Source organism: Carassius carassius, chromosome 17 (assembly GCF_963082965.1).
Source record: "Carassius carassius chromosome 17, fCarCar2.1, whole genome shotgun sequence".
NCBI classification, from domain to species: Eukaryota; Metazoa; Chordata; class Actinopteri; order Cypriniformes; family Cyprinidae; genus Carassius; species Carassius carassius.
In genome coordinates, this window is record NC_081771.1 from 10,343,578 (window position 1) to 10,367,925 (window position 24,348).

Sequence of the window (24,348 nt, forward strand, 5' to 3'; positions counted from 1 at the left end):
CCTAAGCTTGACCTGTAATTATGAGCCATTTAATTATGCTTAATACAATTTATCTCCTAGCTACCAGCAGATTGTAATCAAAATATACCTTTCATGTGCTCTGCACAATGTAGATTTTATTATATTTATATTTTATTGTGCAATTATTGTGATATATGCGTGCAAGATATCAGCAGAAGAATAAAGTCACAAAAGTTTGGCAATTTGCCTACATCCACTATCTAGAATTAGAGTTTAAAAACAACTTCTATGGTTTTTACAATTAATCACTGTTAAATAGATTACATGGATTATATTATTTCATCACATACATATTGTTATTTCCATGTTTACAAACAAAGTATGGCCATCAACAACAGAATTATGGAGGGGTTATTTTCACAGTGCTGATATGTGTAGGCTACAGTTTGTTTTACTGTCACACATTTTGCTTTCACCATAACCAGTTATCGAATATCAAAATCAGCCCACACTTTCTCATCAATAACTGTAATATGAGCACACTGGCTTCCTGAAGACACTAATTGTTTGTTTTCCCTGTTGAAAAAATAAACAAACAAACAAAAAAACAAGATCAGCTGGTCTTAGCTGGTCCGCAGGCTGGTTTTAGAAGGGTTTTGGCCACTTCCTTAGCTGGTCAGGCTGGGAGACCAGCTACTTCCATCTTAAACCAGCCAACCAGTTCAAGCTGGTTATTTCAGCAGGGGTTGTAAACATACATGAGCTTAATTAACAACATTGCACGGAGGTACCTCGATGATGCTTTATCCTAATTCAACACGACATTGCATTTGTTTATATTCTTCGACTACGTTAGTTTTTTCTACATTTTCAAAAGGACGAGGTCCCACCGAGATTTGAACTCGGATCGCTGGATTCAAAGTCCAGAGTGCTAACCATTACACCATGGGACCGTACTGCCAGGAGGAGCGACATAACGATACTAATTATTTACTATCACGCATAGTTTTATGGTATGTTAACTGTTTTTACAATCAAACTGCGCGTATATGCATATTTGACGTGAATTTGCTGTGCTTAATTCAAGTATTTAAGGTTATAATGTTAGTCTCTAAATTAGCTTATAGTCAATGACAGTTTCTAGCAAACCAACAGTAAGTTATTTTTAGTTACTTTTGTATAAATAATTACCTACTTTAATGTTTGTCGAAATGTATTAGCTTTTCGTTTTATTTATTTACACTACCGCTACGTTATGTCTTTTCATATCATATTGTGTTATGTTTAGCCGCTTACACACCGGGACCTGATTAACTTCAGATCGTGCTGTCGGACTGAAGGCAACCTTGCACGCACACACAGTCTCCGTGGGTTTAAATCGTATTATTAACTTATTAATGCCTTTCTAGAGAGAAACATGCGCATTAGATCGTTACAAAACGAACACAAACAATCATGGGTGTTTACTGATTAAACGTATTCATTTAATCGTTACCTAAAACATCTGCAAAAAAAATCACTCTCACAAATAGCTGATTCTTCAATAATTTACAAGAGTCAACGAATGGTTGGTTTGTAAAAATTCTTTATTTTGGTATTTTTTTTCCACTGTTTTTCCTCCATGTTTTTTCGTGGTGAAATTTTCGTTCCGAGTAAATGTAGCACAAAAGATGATCGTTGTCTCCTCTTTTTGGCTGATCTTAAAAAGAAAAAAATAGATATTTTCATTACTAAATAATAATAATAATAATAATAATAAACCTTCTAGCTGATTTAATCTTAATTTTACACAAATCTTATTTGAAGCGTACATCAATCTAAATTCTTGAATCCCCCAAACAGCCTTATATTGCACAACAGCAAATCATACTGTATTAACACTGTAGTAATACTATTGCTGTTTACAAAATGTATTGCTGATAATGTTTTATTGTGTATAGCTTTAAAAAAGCAAAATTATTCTAAGCTTTGTTTTATCTGATTTCCATACAGAATCCCGATTGGCTGGCTGCCCTTGACCTTTGACCTAAAATGAAGTAACATGCACATTCCACAGTGTTCTTTGTAGTCTCTGAGAGGTTATGACCTGTTATATCACCATAACCGTCTGAACATTTTGTACTCGGGAAATGGAAAGAGAAGAACAAAGGTATGATCTTAGTCTTATCTTAGTCTTACTACTATACTATCTTGAGAGTGATCTTTTATAGGTGAACACCACAACAGAATCTTCTGAAGGTCACAAGACCAGATTAAACATAAAATATTCACGTTACGTGCAGTATTATTGTTTTAATAGTACACTGACACTATCAATTCCATATCTCTTTTATTTTCTCTTTGCGGTGCTGTTTTAAATGGAAGTACAAAGCATGCTTAGTACCCTAAATGTGCCCCTTTATATTTCCAGACAATAGTCCATATGTTCCTGCGAGAGGATGACGGAAACAGCCAATGGATAACCATAAGAGGCCCCTCTCTCTGCATCTTTTACTTCCGTTCATGCCTCTTACGATCTTCCTCACTACGTCACTCCATCACATTTCTCCTCCTCTATCTCAACATTTTCCATCAATCATTTCAACTCACATGCCTGTGCACAAACACGACACAGAACCTTTCTTCTCCCACTGCATGCCACAGGGCTGAATTCCCCCATGTGATCAGACTAACACAATCAAACTTGTATGTTATTTTTCTCTTATGCATACACACGCACACAGCTAGACTTCAAGGCCTGAAACAGAAGCCTCTGCTATACTACTCAGGCAGACACACCCAAGTAAAACATGGACTCATCTCCTTACAAACCCAAATATTATATTGAAAAAAAAAATAGGCTGGCCATCACAGACGGCTGAACATTTCCATGACTTACTGCGGTAACTGTAGAGACCAGAAATCGTCTACTGCTATTAGGTTAAGTAGGTTATTGGCTGGGCCATAAATTGTTTTGTGTTGAATTTATGTTTTTCTTAAAGGAACAGTAAAATGCAAAAGTAAATTTTATTAATTTCATATCTCTCATCATTTATGTACCCTTTCCGACCCTGTGTGAGGGAATGTTAGGGAATAGCCTTGCCTCTTCCTCTTTTTTTATAAATACAATGAAAATGAATGGTGCACATTCTGTTGTGTTCCAGAGAAGACAGAAAGTCGTTCAGGCTTGCAACAACATGATGAGAAAATTACACGTTCCTTTAATGCAGAATGAAGAGCCTGACACACATCACTGTTCGCTTATACACAAATATAATGATCGACCTCATGCGGACAAACTGTTTACCTCGTTGGTGCCTCTGACGTCACGACACACCCCTCGCGCGCGTGAGTGTGCGCGCGCAGCGCAGCATCTCGCCTGTGAATGCAGTGGGGTTCGTGTGTTTTGCTTGTGGAATGTGGGAGTTGTCCCCACGCGCTTTACGAACAACCGACCTGTCCAAACAGTGCACGCGTGGCAAAGGATGTCACACCAACCAAAACAGCGGACGCACGCTCACAGCACAGTATTTGATCCGTTATTGGAGGAAAATCCGCCGTACAGGGTAGAGTTGGGGCGGTGCGTAATTACACGGAGTCCCATCTATTTAGGGTCAAGTACAACATTTTTACAGTCCTAACCAGCGTGGGTTCAAAGTTTGTTTTGTGCCCGGAAACTGCGAATCACCCACAGGGCGCGGAGGAAGTGTTTTCAGAGTCGAATGATATTCTTCGGTCGTATTATTTTGTCTTTCGTTAATCCACAGACTCGCGATTAAATCTGCACGGGATGGATTGCAAAACTGCAATAGCCAGCGTGATTCGTTAGCATCTCGTCGACTAGCTCCTCCAGAGGCTCGACCGCGAGGACGGGGCTGCGGTGCGACTGGACGCGGAGCGAGGCGACCCTCTGCGGGCTGCGCTGCCGAGGCGGTGGGCGTGTTTTCTCGGCGTGCTAGCATGTGAGCTGGCGCCAAGTTCTCGGCGTGAAGAAAACAAGATTTACAAGTTACTGGCTAGAGCGAAGCAGCAAAAGTCACATCTCTCTTGATCGGAAAAGTTGCACGCAGGTACGAAGCGAGCAGTTACGCACACTATTATCAAAGTGAACCTTGTGCGCACACTAATGCAATTCAAAACAAAAGCTGCTAGTCTGCTAATGTTAGGTAACCTACTCAAGTGACTGTTTTTTTTTTAACCTGGCACATGAGATTCAGAGAGAGAGAGAGAGAGTGAGTTCGTGTGGTAAGTTATTTGCTAAACTAAAACGCTTTTGTCACTTTAGTACCTGATTATTTATTTGTTTTGTGTCTTTGATGCATCTGTCTCGTTGCACTGGTTGAATGTAATTTAAACACCGACCTTGGCAAGTTACCCAAACTTTGCATGCCTCCTAGTAGAGCTAGTTCTGAAGGATGACTTAAAGGATCAAATTTGTGCTAATGAAGCATTAATTATATTTAATGCAATGTATAAACTTGTAATTGTAATGAGTTTGATCGCATATAGCTGCGTATCGGCTCATCCGTTGCGGTAATTTCCAACTGCGACATCACCCAGCCACAGCGACAATATCGCTTCTATAGTTTTACCAGCACTTTTAAAGTCCATTCTTTAGGGATTGAGCTGACTTCTGTACCAAATTCTGCAATATCATAGATTTACTGAACTAATTCATAACAAAACGTACAGTACGAGTGATTCAGATCGAATACGTGTTTTGTATGTATGCGTGTGTGTCTGTGTTTGCTGATTTCTTTGATAATATGACCAAACATTGTGGAATTACATGTTTAATAGCTCATTAGTTAATACACATTACGATAGTTACAATGTAATTAAACTTCCATTCATATATTTTCACATATGTGCAAATTTAAATATACATAAATACATTATATCTGTTATGCATTTGCTTTTTTCTGTAATGTTTAATTGTAAGTGAGAATTATTGTTTCGTTTAAACAAATGTTTAAATTTGTTTTCTTGTACTTGTTAATCTTCTGCTGTTTTGATAATAAACGTTATCTTCCTTTTTACCCTATTGTCCGAACAAAATGTGCATATTAAGTGTTTTACCTGATGGGGTCTGTATCTGTTTTCTAAAGCCTGATGATGAAGGTAAAACTTTACAAATGCTTTATTAAAAACCTAATAAACTGTAATAACCCTGCTATATCAGGTAAATTGAACTTTATCAGTATTTTTTAACATAATGCCCTTGTGGGTCATATAGGAGAGAGAGCGCGTGTGACTGCCATGAAAGCACATTGTGCTGTTGGTATGTTGAGAATCTGTTGTAGTTTGCATAGTTTGTTTAACATGTCGGTTGAACTGGGCTAGGACGTTTTTCCACCATTCCTAATGGACAACTAGTTAGGGCATGTCAGAGAAATCATGGTCAGAAGTGAATGGCTGGTCATTAATACTTTTATTTTTTTAATTGTTTAAGTTGATGTTAGACCTTTAAAATCAATTTAATGTTTACCCTTGTCCCATGTTGGAATGGCTAATAGATTTGCAATGCTTAGGACTAGTTGTATCAGGTAATGTGTTTGTGTAGCTGTAATGCAATTGGTAGAAATGGTTGCTTTATTAGCGATGCTCTATTGTGCAAATTCAGAGTTGCGTTTTTCTAATTTGAGTGGAAATAGTATGAGATAGCCAACAATGTAACAAAAAGTGATACCCTGGAAAGATTTCAAAACCCACTTTTCCTTTTACGTCTTTTGTATATACACTACTATACAAACGTTTGGGGTCAGTCCTTTAAAAAAAAAAAATAATAATTAAGCAAGACCACATTAAATTAACCAAAAGAGACGGTAAAGACATTTTCAAATTTTACAAAAGATGTTTATTTTAGATAAATACTGTTCTTTTGAACTTTCTATTCATCAAGTAAACCTTGTTCAAAAAAAAAAAATGGTAGCACTTTATTTTACAGTCCTGTTCCCCGTGTACATACTATGTACTTATTATAGTAATTACAATAACTATGTAGTAACTAGGTACTAATCCTGAACCTACCCCTAAACCTAACCCTACCCCATGTAGTTACCTTGTATTACCAGAACTTTCTGAGATAAATACACTGTAAGTACAATATAAGTACATGTAAGTACACGTACTGTAAAATAAAGTGCAACCAAAAAAATTCCCACAAAAAGATTAAGCTGCATGACTGTTTTAAACATTGATAATGTGTTTCTTAATCTCCAATCATGTGACACTGAAGACCGGAGGAATGGCTGCTGAAAATTCAGCTTTGCCACCACAGAAATAAATTACATTCTAAAATATATTCAAATGGAAAACAGTTCTTTTAAATTGTTATAATATCTCACAATTACTGTTTTTCTTGTATTTTTGCTCAAATAAACGCAGCCTTGATGAGAATAAGAGACTTCTTTAAAAAAACATTAATAAATCTCACAAACTTTTGAACTATCTATACATACATGCAACATATATGCACACATTTCTATTTTTCCCCCTATTTCTCTTCATTTTTGTTGTTTGTCTTATCAGTGCAGGATAAGTGATTGAAAATACGTAGACTTGTTTTCTGCCAAGCTCCAGTATTGACGGCAGTAGCAAAATCTATATCATCCTGTAATGGATGTTTACATGTTCAGTATAGTCCAGAATACCCATGCACCTGTATAATACGTTCTTAAACGTGATCAAGTCTGACTATGTGTCATGCTGGATTTCCTTTTTACACATCTGCCTTAATGTAGGTTGTACTGATGATATGTTCCTTTTGTTTGGATTGTGATGTTTAGGTTGTTATTGTGGCGGTGCTCATTTCAGAGGCTGGAATGTGTGTGCCTGTGTGTAGTTTCTGTAACTGTAGGCAGAAGCTGTGAGGCCTTGACTGTAGCCCTGTAGAGAGGCCCATTGAAGGGGAAGTTGGCTCTGTATGTGTGTGTATGCGTGTGTGCATGCAGACCACTGGGATTCGACACAGGGTAGAAAGACCCCCTGTACGGAAGGAGGGAAAAGGGAGGAAAGAGGAAGGAGGAGTCAGTTAAACTTTTCTGGTCATGTGTGTGTTCTTGCCCCGTGTTTTGCATGGACAGATTGAGTGGTCGCGTTACGGCAAGGGTAACCAAAGACGAATACATAAAAATGGCTGAGAAAGATTTCTCATTAGTAAACAGCCTATATTTGACTTCAGGCCATTTTGTAATGTAACTTGTACAGTGTTGGCCTGATGTTTGTTTATTTACTGTGGCTAATGTTTTACAGTGCTATCTTTTGCCTTTGCATCTGATTTAAATAATTTTTGTTTCCTTATGGTGAATTTAACAGTTCAGAAATAATTGATGTTCAGTGTGGGGAGGTTTTTCAGCATGATGGAATGATGAATGATTAATGTATGTCTTTGCGCAGTGTATCTTCGGCTTCTGTGGATTGGTACTATTTGCTCAGTGCTTGACTTTGCTATATATGGCTTCACTAAACCTACATTGACTGAGAGTCAAATAGACTGAAATAACACAGAAAATGTATGATCGTTTTTTTATTATTATTATTATTATTTCTTTCCATAGCATTGATTTCTATAAGATCCTATAGTTACTTTGCATAGTACCACAGTATATTAGGGATAATATAGAGTCAGCCTATAAGTGATCAGGTAGTGGAGGGATCTTGTGTCACCCTAATTACATACTTACAGGCTAGATAAAATATACTTATAAAGTTTAGTGTTCGTTACACAAAAATAACTGACAGTAGAGTGCAATGATTGGCCAGTCAGAAGTAGATGTTGCTGAGGCTCAGTTTAGGTTCTTCGTCACAATGTTTTTTTTTATATATATATATACATCTGTCTCGTCAAGATTTTGAGATGCATGTTTGTCACCTTATTTTACAAGTTTACTGATATACACTGTTAGATAAAATGTAACTCTAAAAGTTATATATTACCAAAATGGTAAATATTATGACCTTAAAAGTACATATTAGTTGTACCTAAAGTGTACGTATGTAGAACTTTTGAGCTTTTTTGCCTCCAGTGACAGCTTTATACTTCTTTTCTGAAACTGTATAAGTCATGCAAAATAAATAAATATACATTCTGAGAGTAAAGTAAAATAAAAGTAGAGATGCTTCTGCAGTCTCCATTGTGATAAAAGGATTGTTCACCATCATTTCATTTCAATGAAAATGATGTGACCATTTACTAATCTTGTGTCCTGTGTTGTTCCAGTCTGTGTGATTTTCTTTTCTTCAGTGGAACATGCAAGAAGATATTCTGAAGAATTTTGGTATCCAAGGAGTTTCGGTTAGCATTGATTACCATGGTATGGACCAAAATATACACACATTTTTCAAAATATTATCGTATGTGTTCCAAATTTAAATTTAAAATTAACACTTTTTTTTTTTTCTGAATTTAAATTTTTGTGTGAACTTTTCTCCTTGTGTTGTGTTTATGTTGAAGGGATTTTTGTCCTTTGAGGATGCGATGTTGGCCTACACGGATTGAATTTGTGTTTCTCCTCAGGATTACCACATTTCATAGGGTTAAATCTAAACCAGCTTGATTTTAACGCACATATCGTCTGTTCCGTCTCCTGAGGGGTATGTTAATGTAATTGCTGCCTGTGGTTAAACATCTAGCATAAACAATTACTTATACATTCACGTAACTTACATGTTTTTACCCTGTTCAAATGGAAATCTCTGAAAGAATCCGACAGAAAAATGACTTTACCATTTCCTCGTAGAGTGTTGCTTGGCATGAGTTTTAGTTTGTATTTGTGTGGTGTACTTGTGGAATTTTGTGTGTTGTGTGTATGTGTGTGTGTGTGTGTGAGAGAAAGACTTTGTGTGTGAGTGTGTGGCAGTGTTATAATCTGGCACTGTGTTTCCAGGAGGGTTCGTGTGAGGACAACAGCAGTTTCTGTGTCTTCTGGACCCGAACTGACCCAACTGGCTCTCCACATTACACATACACACATATTTCCTTGGCGTGTATGTGTGGAGGAAATGTGTAGGACAGTTAGTCTCGAAGTCTCTGTCTGTTTTTATGGGCCTGCTGATGGTTCTGCCATCATAGCCATCAAAGCCAGTTTGCCGGGTCTCTCCAAGTGCAAGAACATTTCTACAGGCCTTTAGTATGTGATGTTGCATGTGTTGCTGTGTTTTCCACATGGTCTCCATGCCAGGCCTGGCATTCCTGCCGCGTGAGTCTGTCTCTGTCTGTTGTCATAGCTAATGAAGGTTTATGAAACCCTGACAGCATCTCTGTCCTGTCCTGCACACAGGCGCCCCTCAGCCTCTGCTGCAAGAGCTGGGGTGCTTTTCTCTGTGTTTATTTAAATTTATGACCGAACTAAGCCTAAATGTCACACTAGTTAGTTACAAAGTTGACCTGCTTTATGCAGTATCTAGAAGTATTTATTGCAAAGGAACCATAGCTACGCATGTCGGTTGAAGTATCACCATAGCTACACGTTATAAAGTTATTATATAGCATGAGCACTCTGTGTTACTCTATAACCACTGGCAATATGTTATGGAAAATGCTAATCTGTGGTTATCAGCAATGACTTTGCTCTCTGACTCGGAGTTAGTAAGTTTTCGAAAATGAGGTCAATGTCAGTTCTCACCGAATTTTTCAAACCGTTTTCGATTAAAAGATAAAGATCGTGCATGTTTCTTCCAAGGCGAGCTTCTCCACTTTAGTCATGCGGTACCTCATGTACTTTTATATGATAAACAGGCCACTCACATCCAGGTCATTCTGCTGAAGAGGGACAGTCTTTCTCGTACACCTTGTCCTACATACTTGTTAGTATGTGATGCTTCAGTCAGTTTAATCATTAACTCTGAACTACCTTAAAGGTCATCACGATTGTACATATAGTGAGGCCGCAGTCAAAGGGTCAGTCATGCCGTCTTCACATGTCCAGATCTAAAATATCCCAGGTGTTCTCAGATTTCCTAGATGCTATGTGGCTTTAGACGAAACATTAACCTGACCGGCAAATTAAGACACGTTTAACATTTTCTAAAAGTCTCTTATCTCCTTCATGCTATGTGTGCATTGATAACAAGAGCCATATACTGAAGCAAATGCGAATAGTGGAGATGTGATGTGCACAGTCCAAAATCTCAATGTGCACACACAGTTAATGATTTTGGAGACTTGTGAAAGCAAGGACTAAATTTGCCTAACAATTGCTTTAAGAATGACTGGTTTTGGTCTTTAAACATTTTATTGTTAGCAGGAAAAAAGTAATATTTAATCGATCTGTTCTTCTATTCTAACCTTCCGTCTTTTTGTTAAATCAAAGTTTTAGACTTAAAATGTTAAGTTCATTTTAGATTACTTTAGTGTAATATGGAACATTGCTCATAATATTAGCTGATGAGGACTATATTGTATAGCCAGGCTAATCATTCATAGCTACAGCTCACTTCACGAAGTCTACTTTATTATTTAAAATATATGTATTTTTTTTCCGCAGGCCTTTGAGAAATTAGGTACAATCCAGAATAATGAAACTCAATGTCTTTTCTCCTGCACTTGAGTGCACCGAGATGTAAATGCTTATGTAAGCATGTATGAAGTTAAATAACCTAAAAGTATATGAATTGCATTATTTTATTCGAAATAAGTACCAGTCTGTTTTATATTTTCTTATGCAATTACAGATGCATTTAAACAGTTTGTTAGCGCCTATACTTAAAAATTCACATTCATTTTTATAAAAAAACACGTTTTATAATTGTTTATTTATTTATTTTAAGTGAATTTATTATTACGACTTGCGTCTGTCCTCCTTTTTGAATCTGTCTGGATATTGACAAGCATAAACTATTATTATCATTACTGGATAAGCCAAGAAAAATAACAGCGTCCATCTGCAGGTTACCTTCAAAAATATGCACATAAGTAGTGCCATGTTTGTGGCTGACTGCCAACTAAATCTTCACAAACGGGGATTGCAAATGTTTCACACATTTTGAATAGATGAATAAATGACAACCCAGTTTAGAGAAATGCATCATTATGTGCTGAAGTGTTTTGAAATGGATTTATTAGTGTGTGTTTTCAGTGCACTTTAAAATAAATTGAGAACTTTATCTTGAAGAGGTCACATCTTGTGTGTGTGTGTGTGTGTGTGTGTGTGTGTGTGTGTGTGTGTGTGTGTAAAGTAGGTTTTAACTTAATTTAAAATGATTTCTAAATGTACTTTTTTCACAGACTTTTAAAGGAAATGTTCCCTTCTGGTGGAATGACCTGCTGAGTCCTTAGCCATCCTCAAGAATTGGCTAAAAACACATCTCTTCCATCTTTATGTGCCCTTCTAACTCTAGCACTCTCTATTCTTTTTATTTCAATTTTAAAAAAAAAACATGCCCCATTTTAGACTTGCACTGTATTAATTTACTAACAGCTTGTTTTCTTAAAAAGAAAAAAAGAAACCTTGCTATGTGTACTGCGTTTAAGCTAACTGAGACTTGTTATAGCACTTGTATATCATTGCTCTTTTGTTGGTTTTAATTGTTTCCATTGTCCTCATTTGTGAGTCACTTTGGATAAAAGCTTCTGCTAAATGACTAAATGTAAATGTAAAGTAGGTAAACTTGCCATATGTGAAACTTTTAGCATATTTTCCAGCTAAAGGATTATGTTTATAGCGAAGAGATCACAAAAAAAGTAGGAATTTCCTCATAACTCACTGAGTGGAAACAGGAAAACCGTGACATCACCCTCTATGCCTAGTTATGCTTATTTGGTTTGCGCTGTTCCTGTTTATATATATACAGAGTCATGATGTCCCTGCGACCTTTCACATAGATCTCCACTTTATTACTGGTCCCATGTATTACGACAGTGCTAAGTTTGAAGAGTTGAATAGTTAATCGCGTGCTGTTATCATAAACACATTTATTGTGACGATGTTCTTATCACCTGATGCTTTTTAGCTGTTTGAGTTGGTGTGTCACTTTGACCTCTGACTCATTTCAGCATAGCTCTTGTACCTCTTGGGTTGTTCAGTGTGTCTGTAATGATTTTGTGTTTGCTGACCTGGTTCTTTTTTTATATTCGTTTCAAAAAAAGGCATCTGATGGAGAGATTGAAGCTGACATCTGTTTGTTTTCATTTGCACGATCTCCTACAACCAGTCTAATCCTGCTGCCCTTCGTCAATGGTGTAGCACTGATAGCTAATTAATATTCCCCTCTACCTCGTACGCTCTTTATCAATGCGCATACATTAGTGATGCTTATGTAAAGAACTCTGTTTTTCCCCCCATTCAGTTTGTGATACTGGCCTTATGGCTTTAATCAGAATGATTTATTGCTCTATTAAAGGACTTTTAATTATTCAACACTCGCTAAAGAATGTCAGTTATGATTTGTGGTTTTGTTATGCTGTCAGTCTGTGCTGAAGAAAGAGGACATATAGCTTTTGTTTCTAAACTCCCATTCAAAAGTTTATAATAATTCAAATCTTGTCATGTTTAAGAAAGAAATCTCTTATGCCCACCAAGGCTGCATGCATTTGATCAAAATTCAGTGAAAATGTTACAAATGTTTCTAAAATATTACAATTACAAATATCTATTTTCTATTTTAATGTTTAAAAAAAAAAATTTTAACAGCAGCGATTACCACAGTGTCACGATCCTTCAGAAATCATTCTAATATTCTGATTTAACATCAGTTTTTACCATAGGTTATTACTGACGCTCAATTATTTTAATAACGGTTCTTATTATCAAGGTTGAATTTTTTTTTCTGCTGGCGAAAATTTGTGTGGAAAAAGTGAAAGTATTTTTCAGGATTCTTTGCTGAATATAAACCTTGAAAGAAAAGCATTTATTTGAATAATAAATCTTATTTTGTCACTTTTTATTATTATCATTATTTAAAAAGTTATTTATTTATTTATTTTTTGATTTTCCTTATCCCAATCTGTGTTCTTCTTTCCATCATCCTCGTAAATGCACAACTCTGTATGTTTGACAGTTTCTCCTTCTCCTCCTTCGTCTCCTATAGTGATGGAGTCAGCCGTTAGTACATCCACTCAAGTGCCAGACGAGTTTGACCGTAATGTTCCACGGATCTGTGGTGTGTGTGGAGACAAAGCCACTGGCTTTCACTTTAATGCGATGACCTGCGAGGGCTGCAAAGGCTTTTTCAGGTACACACACACTTTCTCTCATCCAATTTGGTATTCACACAGTTACACCGATGTTCATTAAGAAACACATTAACACATATTATCTGTAACCAATGTGATACTGCCAGACTATTTTTAGTGTTTTTATGTGTGTGTTCATTAGGCGCAGTATGAAGCGGAAGGCCAGTTTTACCTGTCCTTTTAATGGAAGCTGCACCATCACTAAAGATAACCGTCGCCACTGCCAGGCCTGCAGACTCAAGCGTTGCCTGGATATTGGCATGATGAAAGAGTGTGAGTTACTAGCCAGCATGACACATCTCAGAACACTGGTTACTGGGAGCCAAGATATACTTTGTTACATCACGTTTTAATTATAATTTAGATTTGATTTACTCTGCAGTCTCAAAAGCTTCCAAATGTCATTTTTGCAGTCTTGAAGGACTTTGCAGGAATCGTATGCTGTTTGTAAGGTTGTTCCAAACAAAAGCATGTAAGATGATCCGGTCACAAAAGGTCCCGAAAAGGCTGTTAGATAAGTGATACTTGGTATAAGGAAGTAGTTTCGCCATTTGTGAGCACATGAACCTAAGTGGCAGTCTTTTGCGAATCATATTGAAAGTGAAAGGTACTTCAGATTATGGATTTCACAATGATTGCTCTTGTGTTTTGATGAATCATCAGCAGAAAATAAAGCTTTTCGTTTAAAAAACAAAAAGAACAAAAAAAGCATTGCATGCAGAGTCATAAAATTGCAATATTTGATGCAAATGTTTTACTAACCCCAACAATCTTAAAAGCAGTAAACCTGAATATTGCTTTAACCCTAAAAATAAAAAATAAGTATTTTTTTTAAATAGGCTGAAAATGTATAATTAGTAATCCTTAGATTAGTGGGTGAAATGGAAGAGAAATATCCAGAAGATTTAGCGGTTTTAGAAAAAAGATATTGAGATAATGTGATTCAATTTTTTCAAGTATTTCTACAAGTAAAAATGGTCTGATGGAATTGTTCTCCCCCTTGTCATTTCTATGAGACTGAATTAAATTGAAGCTATTGATTAAACTCTATCAAACAATACTAAAGTAAATTATAATGAATTATGGTTGTAATATAACACTGGAGAGCAACATACGATATACATTTCTCATTTTTTAATCTGTATTTTACCTGTAATAAAATTATATTAAATGGGCACAGTAATGATGCTCATCCGTCTTTTTCCTTCAGTTATACTGACAGATGAGGAAGTTCAGAGGAAAAAGGAGCTGATCCAGAGGAGGAAGGATGAGGAGGCGCAGAGGGAGGCGCAGAAGCCCCGGCTTTCAGAGGAGCAGCGCAGCATCATTGATTCGCTCGTGGATGCACATCACAAAACCTATGACGATTCCTACTCCGACTTCTCACGCTTCAGAGTAAAACATTCCTCTGATTTGTCTCTATTCTCTTCCTCTCTTCTGTATGCCATTCTCTTAGTTTCAGCCAGTGTTAAAGTGCCCCTATTATGGATTTTTGAAAATGACCTTTCATGCAGTGTGTAACATATAAGTGATTGAAAACATCCTGCAAAGTTTAAAATCTGAAAGTGCACTGCATATAAAGTTATTGGGCCCTATTTTAACGATTTAAACGCAAAGTGTAAAGTGCACAGCACAGGTGCACTCAGGGCGTGTCCAAATCCACTTTTGCTATTTTAATGACGGAAAAACGGTCCGTGGGCTGGGGCGCATTTTTGGAATGGGTTGTCCCTATTCTCTCAATGAGTAAAGGCCTAAAATTCAATAAACAAACCAGAGTGTCATCTCCCATTCCCTTTAAGAGCGAGATGCGCTCACGCCTAGCGGATTGCTATTTACATGCAGGAATTTGTTGGCGGAAAAGCTGAACGCTTCTCAAGCGAAGAAACCGGTCTGCTCGTGCACGAAGTTAAAGCGCGCGAGCAGATCATCTACAGGACAAGCAGGAATCCACCAAAGCTCCGTGCGATGAGTCAGTTAATATATATGTGTGTGTATTGGCACTATTGTTCAATTAATTAGCCATTTTCATTCATCATTATAAGTAGTAATAGGCTGAGTTGCAAATAGGTAGCCTAATTCTAATACATGCAATGACTATCCATCATTACATTTTAATATTTATGTAGCCTACACAATAATATTATTTTACACTCTAAATCCTTTTGTTTTTAATATTTGGCATGTTTGTGTGATGCGCATCTCTGTGTGTAATAAGCCAAGTCAACGCGTGCTGTGGACCCGCCCAGAGGCGCATTTTCTACCAACGCGCTCTTTAAATAACAAAAAAATATTGTGCCATTGACTTTAGACTTTAGACCAGGTTTGAGTTGGTCTATGACGCAGTCTATTTTCAGCTTCTTAAGATAGCAGTGCACCTGAACACACCTCTCTTTTTAGACCAGCACGCCCATAGGCGCAAATGCATTTGCTAATTAAATGACTCGGCGCTGGATGGGAAAATGCGAATGGCGCCGGACTGAAACTAGCAAACACACTTGCGCTGTGCCTTGTGTCGCATAGCACCGGGTGTATGATAGGGCCCATTGTCTCTCAAAAGAAAGAGTTGATTCTGAATCATTGAAACAATTCAATTTTAAAATGATTCCCAAGCCATTTTATTTTGATGTCAACATGAAACATTAGCATATTGCCCACAAAATGCAAATTCATTCTTTGCCACTAGGTGCTGCTTTTGTAGTGTAAAAATAGCAGTTTCCCCAGTAACGATGTACACAAAGTTCTCACAAACACTGCTTTATCAGGCTTCACATTCACTTCATATTTCACTTCACAAGATGAAGTAAAAAAGAAACCAATCAGACCAATCACCGCAGATTAGCATCATGCAAAGGAGGGGTTTGGAATAATGAATTTTGACTGAATTGTTTGGGAGTCTTAGAGCAAGTAAGGTAAAAATAAATGAGTGCCTGACAACCTGTTGTTGGGGACTCTCCATAGTACAAAACCAAAATATGTACTTTCATTACCCATAATACAGGCACTTTAAGATGTTCTTGTACATTGATCCCAATGAGCTTTTGGACACTTCAGTGACGCATAATGTTGCTTGCATTCAGTTTTAAACCAAGAGGCATCTGTAAATAAATGAGTCTAGAGCTTTTCTCAAAACTGACAGTTCTCAACCAACTGGTGTGAAAATGATTTTAAGTGATCATACACTACTGTTCAAATGTTTGGGTTTGGATTTTTGTCTTTTACTGGTTTGAAAAAATGGTTTGAAAGAAGTCTCAAAAGCTCACCAAGGCTGTATTTATTTGATTAGAAATACAGTAAGAACAGTAAGATTGTGATAATATTATTACAATGAAAAATGACTGTTCTAAATGTTTGTATATGTTTAATATATAAAATGTGATTTATTCATATGATGTCTAAGCCTAATTTTCAGCAGCCATTACTTCAGTCTTCAGTGTCGCATGACATTCGCATGAAATACTTTTTGGGTCCACTTCATCTGTCTTTCTTAGGCATACTTTACAAATTTTGCTAATTATTTGCACATTAGCTAACACATGCTAATGTGTTCATATGTTTATGCGTGTTTTGTGTTGCAGCCTCCAGTTCGAGAGGGTCCAGTTACACGCAGTGCCAGCCGAGCCGCGTCTCTTCATTCACTATCAGATGCTTCCTCAGACTCCTTCAGCCATTCTCCAGGTGACACACACATGCGTATACATGCTGAACTAATGCACACAAACACTCGTTTGTACATAAATCACATGTAAGGTTTCTTCTGAGAAATGTTTTTCAGCTCAATGTGAGGCGCGGACAGGCGTGTGTGTTTGTGTGTTAGGGGGTTGTATGTCTTAAATGCACAGCAGGCTCCATCCCATCTCACCATGCTTGACGTCACAGGAGAGCCTCTCTAATGACAAACAGACTATTCACATGCGTACCCACACACACACACACGGCTCATCCTGGAAGCAGCAAGTTGTTTTTGTAGCTTTAAATATGATATGTACTATAAACTCTGTACTAGGGGTGGGTGGTATAACCATAATCTTACAGCGCACACTATGAGTAATTTTGTTCTGGATTTTTTAAATTAAATTAATTATATTAAAAACAGGTTCATTTTCTGACTGCTGCTTATTTAATTCATCTTGAAAAGTGTTGATTACAGCATTACATTAATGTCTACTCGCTTTGTATGAAAATGTGTTGTTTTGCAGTTTTTGTTTGCTTGTTAGGCAAAGTGTAAATAAAGTTTATTCTGCTATGTTGACAGTTTTGTTTATTGTTATGAAGGTGTTTGCAGAGTGCAGAACACTGTATGCTGACAGTCAGTGAGGTTGAGTTGAGCTGCCTGCTCAACCAGTCATATTTACCTGTGTAAACATTCACAGTGATTCTAGTGCAAGCTAAAGTGGACACAGTTGCTGAGCCATTGATTCAGATTTTTACTTGGCTTACCAGCATTTCCACTGGCCCGCCACAAAAATAATTAATTTCATTCAGTGCAAAGAATTATCACTTTTGTTTGCATCTGTTTGGATTTCACGTTTTGTTCTTACTTTCTCTTTCTCTCTCTGTAGAGTCTGGAGATCGTAAGATGAATCTGAGCAGTCTGTTGATGATGTATCAGGAGCAGGGTTTGAGCTCCAGTCCAGACTCAAAGGAGGATGAGGGCACCAGTCTGTCCATGCTTCCTCACCTGGCTGACCTGGTTTCCTACAGCATTCAGAAGGTCATCGGCTTTGCCAAGATAATTCCTGGATTCAGGTACATTTTTGGTGTGCGTGTGTGTAGAACAACATATAAAACTACCAAATATTGCAATCACAAAGTTTAAATGAAATGTATAATCATTGCTGTTAATAGTGTTCAACATCTGTTTGATTGCATGTAATTTGTAACTAACTGCATGATTCTTACTGTACATTTCTGCCATAGTCACCAGTAATAACTTAATATTTTCTGTAAAGCTGCTTTGTAACAATTGGTATCATGAAAAGTGCTATACAAGTAAACTTTAATTGAATTGTGCGTGTCCAGCAAAATTTAAGAACTTTCTGTTCGTAAATTCATAAATTAATTTTATTCAGAATATCTAGTGAAAGGAATTTAAAGAAATTCAGCAGTCACCAAAAGGAATTTGGTTTTTCAACAAAACTGAAGAAATTTTACAGCGCAAAAACAGCAGCAGAAATTTCACAATTTTATTTTTTAGAGCTTTGATTAATACTGTAGTGTTTTGAATTTTGCCGTATTGAATTTTACTGTAAAACACCAGAAAGTATGTACCAGTTTTCAAAAGCTCTATAAAAACAATATTTTACATAGTCAATAACTTGAGTAAATGAGAGCATTCTGTGAAATTATATGCATATGCTCCGTTCATCTGAATGGAGCACAACCACGGTGTAAGTGTATGCATTAGGGACGAGGTCTTAAATTAATAATTCACCCAAAAATGAAAATTTGCTGTTAATTTACTTCAGACCATCCAAGATATAGGTGACTTTTTTTTTCTACAGTAGAACAGTAAAGATTTTTTTAGCTGCAACCATGGTCCTTGGTGATTCATAAAATGCAAGTGAGTGGCAACTGCTGATTAAGACTAGGGTTTTTTTTTTCTTCCACTTGATATGCTTTAGAGACAGAAAATATCTGTTCCACTTCATTACTGGGTGCTTTAATAATATAAAACAGTATACATTATGGCAATACCGAATTACAGACAAATTTGGGTAAATTATGCCTTTAATTTCACAGGGCCTCAAATAAAGATTTTTGTTAGTTTTGAGAAAGGATGTTCTCTTAATTCCTTTCATCCATTTTAGTGGTTTATTTGTGGAAATTTCCATCATTTTCTCAATAGGCTAATTTTGACATGCTATCATCTATTAAATTTCCTCAGGAACATAAAAATAGGTTTGACCTTATAGATTGTCAGTAACTCTCAGTACATGTTTCTTGCTTGCCTCTGTGCACTTCCATGTATTTCCCAGCTTCCTCAGAAAGTGTGTACATGCATATGCATTATGGACCGCATGTTGCTGTGGTGACCATAGGAGTGTCATGTTATCCGCGCTGAATGTACCCACCCACTCCTTCTACATCTGCCATTGACAGAATCCAGCATGAGCCAACATTTGACGTGTGTTTCTGTTTGTGTGTCTCAGAGAGCTGACAGCTGAAGATCAGATTGCTTTGCTCAAGTCCAGTGCTATAGAAGTGATCATGCTCCGGTCCAACCAGTCTTTCAGTCTGGAGGACATGAGCTGGAGCTGTGGAGGACCCGAGTTTAAATACTGCGTCAATGATGTCACGAAAGGTACACGCAAACAGACATGCATTGTTTCATGCGTTGACATGCAGTGGTCGCACTTTTGGTATGGTTTACTAAAACATTTGTATTAATTGAAATAAGGCTGAAAGTAAAATTACAACTTAAATGAAAATTATAAATGTTGACTTGGGAACTAACTGAAATAAAATATGTTTGATGTATTCAAAATAATAAAACTAAAACTGAAATAAAATAAAATAAAATAAAAAGAAACTAAATAGAAATATTTAAAAAAGACAAAATCACAAAGCAAAATTACTAAAACGAAACTGAAAATCTAAAAATAGAAGCTAATTCAAAATATTGATAATTAATATACAACCCGAATTCCGGAAAAGTTGGGACGTTTTTTAAATTTTAATAAAATGAAAACTAAAAGACTTTCAAATCACATGAGCCAATATTATATTCACAATAGAACATAGATTACATAGCAAATGTTTAAACTGAGAAAGTTTAAAATTTTATGCACAAAATGAGCTCATTTCAATTTTGATTTCTGCTACGGGTCTCAAAATAGTTGGGACGGGGCATGTTTACCATGGTGTAGCATCTCCTTTTCTTTTCAAAACAGTTTGAAGACGTCTGGGCATTGAGGCTATGAGTTGCTGGAGTTTTGCTGTTGGAATTTGGTCCCATTCTTGCCTTATATAGATTTCCAGCTGCTGAAGAGTTCGTGGTCGTCTTTGACGTATTTTTCGTTTAATGATGCGCCAAATGTTCTCTATAGGTGAAAGATCTGGACTGCAGGCAGGCCAGGTTAGCACCCGGACTCTTCTACGACGAAGCCATGCTGTTGTTATAGCTGCAGTATGTGGTTTTGCATTGTCCTGCTGAAATAAACAAGGCCTTCCCTGAAATAGACGTTGTTTGTAGGGAAGCATATGTTGCTCTAAAACCTTTATATACCTTTCAGCATTCACAGAGCCTTCCAAAACATGCAAGCTGCCCATACCGTATGCACTTATGCACCCCCATACCATCAGAGATGCTGGCTTTTGAACTGAACGCTGATAACATGCTGGAAGGTCTCCCTCCTCTTTAGCCCGGAGGACACGGCGTCCGTGATTTCCAACAAGAATGTCAAATTTGGACTCGTCTGACCATAAAACACCATTCCTCTTTGAAATAGTCCATTTTAAATGAGCCTTGGCCCACAGGACACAACAGCGCTTCTGGACCATGTTCACATATGGCTTCCTTTTTGCATGATAGAGCTTTAGTTGGCATCTGCTGATGGCACGGCGGATTGTGTTTACCGACAGTGGTTTCTGAAAGTATTCCTGGACCCATTTAGTAATGTCATTGACACAATCATGCCGATGAGTGATGCAGAGTCGTCTGAGAGCCCGAAGACCACGGGCATCCAATAAAGGTCTCCGGCCTTGTCCCTTACGCACAGAGATTTCTCCAGTTTCTCTGAATCTTTTGATGATGTTATGAAATGTAGATGATGACATTTGCAAAGCCTTTGCAATTTGACGTTGAGGAACATTGTTTTTAAAGTTTTCCACAATTTTTTTATGCAGTCTTTCACAGATTGGAGAGCCTCTGCCCATCTTTACTTCTGAGAGACTCTGCTTCTCTAAGACAAAGCTTTTATAGCTAATCATGTTACAGACCTGATATCAATTAACTTAATTAATCACTAGATGTTCTCCCAGCTGAATCTTTTCAAAACTGCTTGCTTTTTTAGCCATTTGTTGCCCCCGTGCCAACTTTTTTGAGACCTGTAGCAGGCATTAAATTTTAAATGAGCTAATTAAGTGGATAAAAGTGTAAAATTTCTCAGTTTAAACATTTGCTACGTTATCTATGTTCTATTGTGAATAAAATATTGGCTCATGTGATTTGAAATTCCTTTAGTTTTCATTTTATTAAAATTTAAAAAAACGTCCCAACTTTTACGGAATTCGGGTTGTAATAGCACAGAAACATACTAGAATAACACTGAATACTTACATATTTTGTTAAGGTTTACTTGGTATATTGCAAAGAGAAGATTTTATTTGCAATTCATTTGATGTTAGCAGAAGGTTTGATGATTTTTGCTGAAGTCGTGTCACGTGAATTTAAAAAAAAAATCTTTTTCTTAAAATAATTTTACTTTCTATCCCGGACTTATGCATGCGGACCATATAGTGGCTCCAAAAAATATGGACACTAAGCCAAAATTAAAAATGTATTCACATCTTTGACAAAATATAAAATTAACAAACTAGCCAAACTGACATTTTGTTTCAAAAGTACTTCACAAGCATTAGGTATTAGGTATGATTAACTAATAATGAATAATATTTTTTTTCAGCATTTACTTAAGTTAATGTTGTATGTTAATTCATACTTGTTCATTTTATTCATTTTAAATGTTTAAACTGTATATGTTAACATAAATATAGATCAATACATGAAAGTATTGTTTCATGAAATTGTTTAAATTAATGATGAATTAATTATGATTATTCCATGATAATCAATATTACGAAGTACAAAACAATAGTTATATTTTTCAAAAAATGAAATAAAAAGTCACTTTCTGGTTATCAAACATTGGCCATAGTCAATGTGATGAACAACACCTGTAGTTAGTCTCCGTCAATGAGCCTAATGAAATCCTCCTGATTTTGTGGGCGCAGCTGGACACACTCTGGAGCTGTTGGAGCCGCTGGTGAAGTTTCAGGTGGGCTTGAAAAAGCTCAACCTACATGAGGAGGAACATGTGCTGCTGATGGCCATTTGCCTGCTGTCTCCAGGTCAGCTGTTATATACCATATGCATTTATTACACAGACTGAGACTTCATACATGCAAACAGAAATCTGACTTGTCTGTGTTTGTGTGCTCGTAGACCGTCCCGGGGTGCAGGACCACGAGCGTGTGGAAGCATTACAGGACAGAATATCTGAGATTCTGCAGGCGTACATCCGTGCGCATCACCCGGGGGGGCGTCTGCTCTATGCTAAGATGATCCAGAAGCTGGCGGACCTCCGCAGCCTGAATGAAGAGCACTCCAAACAGTACCGCTCCCTCTCTTTCCAGCCCGAACACAGCATGCAGCTGACCCCTCTGGTGCTGGAGGTGTTCGGCGGACAGGTCACTTAGCAACTTCACCCGAATTGGAACGATACGTGCGGGTCAAACGACGTGACCCGGAGGGTTGTGGAGTGAATGTACGGACAATCACCTTAAACACATACAGTTTCCAGGACAGTGTGTGTGTGTGTGTGTGTGTGTGTATCCCTCATCATTTACAGCTCGGATAGGGAGTGCCATAGATGTTTCTGTTTGTTTGTTGTATTCACATGAGAATGTAATATGGTCTTGGTGTTTTTCACTGTGGCAACGCGATACAGTATATTTTACTGTGCTATCAATAGCCAACAGTATTACACTGCATGTGTAGGATGAGTGTGTGAGTGTGCGGTCCTGTTCTAAACCTCCGCATGGTCCCCAAAGCGCTGTCCACTACTGCTGATGTCCTGTCTCTTCACCTCCTGCCTTTAAATGCACAGGGTTAAAAGTACTAATGCAAGCACACAGCTCTAACTCACCCCCTCGCCTAGCCACTTAACCAATCAAACGGCAGCTCCGCCTCCCTTTCCTCTGCCTCCAGAGCTCTGATAGGTCGCTGAACAATGGCTGTCTTCTCTACTGTTATTTGCCTGTGCTGTGATTGGCTAATAACCTGACGCCTCTGCAAAGTGGTCAGTGCAGCATTAGCGCTCTCCACTCAGCTAACCTGTAAATAAGACTAGGTATCTATATTCGTACCTTTTCAAATCAGTGTAAATAGAGTTTGATATAAACGCTTCTTGTGGCTAATGGTAGAATCTAGCAGAGGGAGACCCTGCAGCCCTGGCTGGTCATGATGAATATGTAAACGAAGACTGCGGTTTAACTGTGTGTGTGTGTGTGTGTGTGTGTGTGTGTGTGTATGCAGACATACAGGAATCATGGATTTAGTTTTTAAAGAACCCATCTTTACAATGTTCTGAAGTCCCTTAGGTTACATATTTCTCAATTTTTTTCCATCAGAAACACTTTTTCGGATTAGTTCAACTAATTACATTTTCCCCCAATAGTTTTCCCCTCCATTTGCTATCATGAGACAAAACCCTGAATGCTTTTTATCATGTATTTAATTTGTTTTATTTATAGTACATTTCACACAAGTTACACTGCTAAACTAAAAATGCCCCCCACCACCACTACAAAAAAAAATACCTGGATGTAATTTTAATTACTCTAAAATAATAATCAGTATCATCCATATTACAATTATGTATTATTTTACGTTTTTTTTTTTTTCTTCAAATTACATTATGGTATTCAGTTTTTTTTTTTTCTTGAATAGTTGCAATACTTAACGTCACTTTTTTAAAAAAATCTTAATTTTGGAATGAACTATTACCCGAGTTTGTATTGCTTTGATTGGGAAATAAGACTAACTTATTTGGTTCTCACATTTTTTAAATAACTTAGTAGCATGCTGAGTAAATTATGATTTTAATTTTTATCATCAGTAACTGTTGCGTTACATGCTACCTAGGTATATTTGATATTTTGTTGGCATAGGGAGGTTCTTCAAAGCATATTCTAATTACAGCATATCACAACTCAGCACATTCTTGTCTTACGCTGGTTGTTATTATCTAAACCGTAAATGCAGAAACCTAATACCATATCATCCATGGTACATAGTAGATTTTATTGTATAGACTTTTTTTTTGCATGTCTTTGGACCCCATGTTAATATCACACTAGCCACTGCCTGCATTGTGTCCTCTAAACCAAACACAACTCCTTGGCCTCAGCTGTTCACAGTTCTCAATTTAAATTGACCTTTTTATGCTTTTTAAGTATGTAAGAGTCTTTTTCTCCACTGTGTACAATATTTGTAAGTGATATTTGCGAGACTG

The 24,348-nt window shown here is 37.1% G+C and overlaps 2 protein-coding genes and 1 non-coding gene across 5 annotated transcripts in view; 1 reads left to right on the top strand and 2 right to left on the bottom strand.

The window, feature by feature from the left end:
• gpr84 (G protein-coupled receptor 84) overlaps window positions 1-24,348 on the bottom strand; it is a 187,338-nt gene that overhangs the window by 90,105 nt on the left and 72,885 nt on the right. The window lies entirely within an intron of this gene.
• Window positions 843-914, bottom strand: trnaq-uug (transfer RNA glutamine (anticodon UUG)). Its single transcript has one exon. It is a non-coding gene; the product is annotated as a tRNA-Gln (tRNA).
• vdrb (vitamin D receptor b) lies at window positions 2,091-22,834 on the top strand. Of its 3 annotated transcripts, XM_059570845.1 has the most exons (10): window positions 3,299-4,010; window positions 8,162-8,255; window positions 12,970-13,114; window positions 13,257-13,387; window positions 14,325-14,509; window positions 16,690-16,789; window positions 17,674-17,860; window positions 19,264-19,415; window positions 22,067-22,183; window positions 22,278-22,834. In XM_059570845.1, exons 2-10 carry the CDS (start codon window positions 8,192-8,194, stop codon window positions 22,529-22,531), a joined length of 1,335 nt encoding a protein of 444 aa, XP_059426828.1. In that variant the 5' UTR covers window positions 3,299-4,010; window positions 8,162-8,191; the 3' UTR covers window positions 22,532-22,834. The 3 variants fall into 3 exon arrangements, with proteins under 3 accessions (XP_059426830.1, XP_059426828.1, XP_059426829.1); XM_059570847.1 differs by lacking the exons at window positions 3,299-4,010; window positions 8,162-8,255 and adding an exon at window positions 2,091-2,110; XM_059570846.1 differs by lacking the exon at window positions 8,162-8,255 and having other exon boundaries at window positions 3,300-4,010.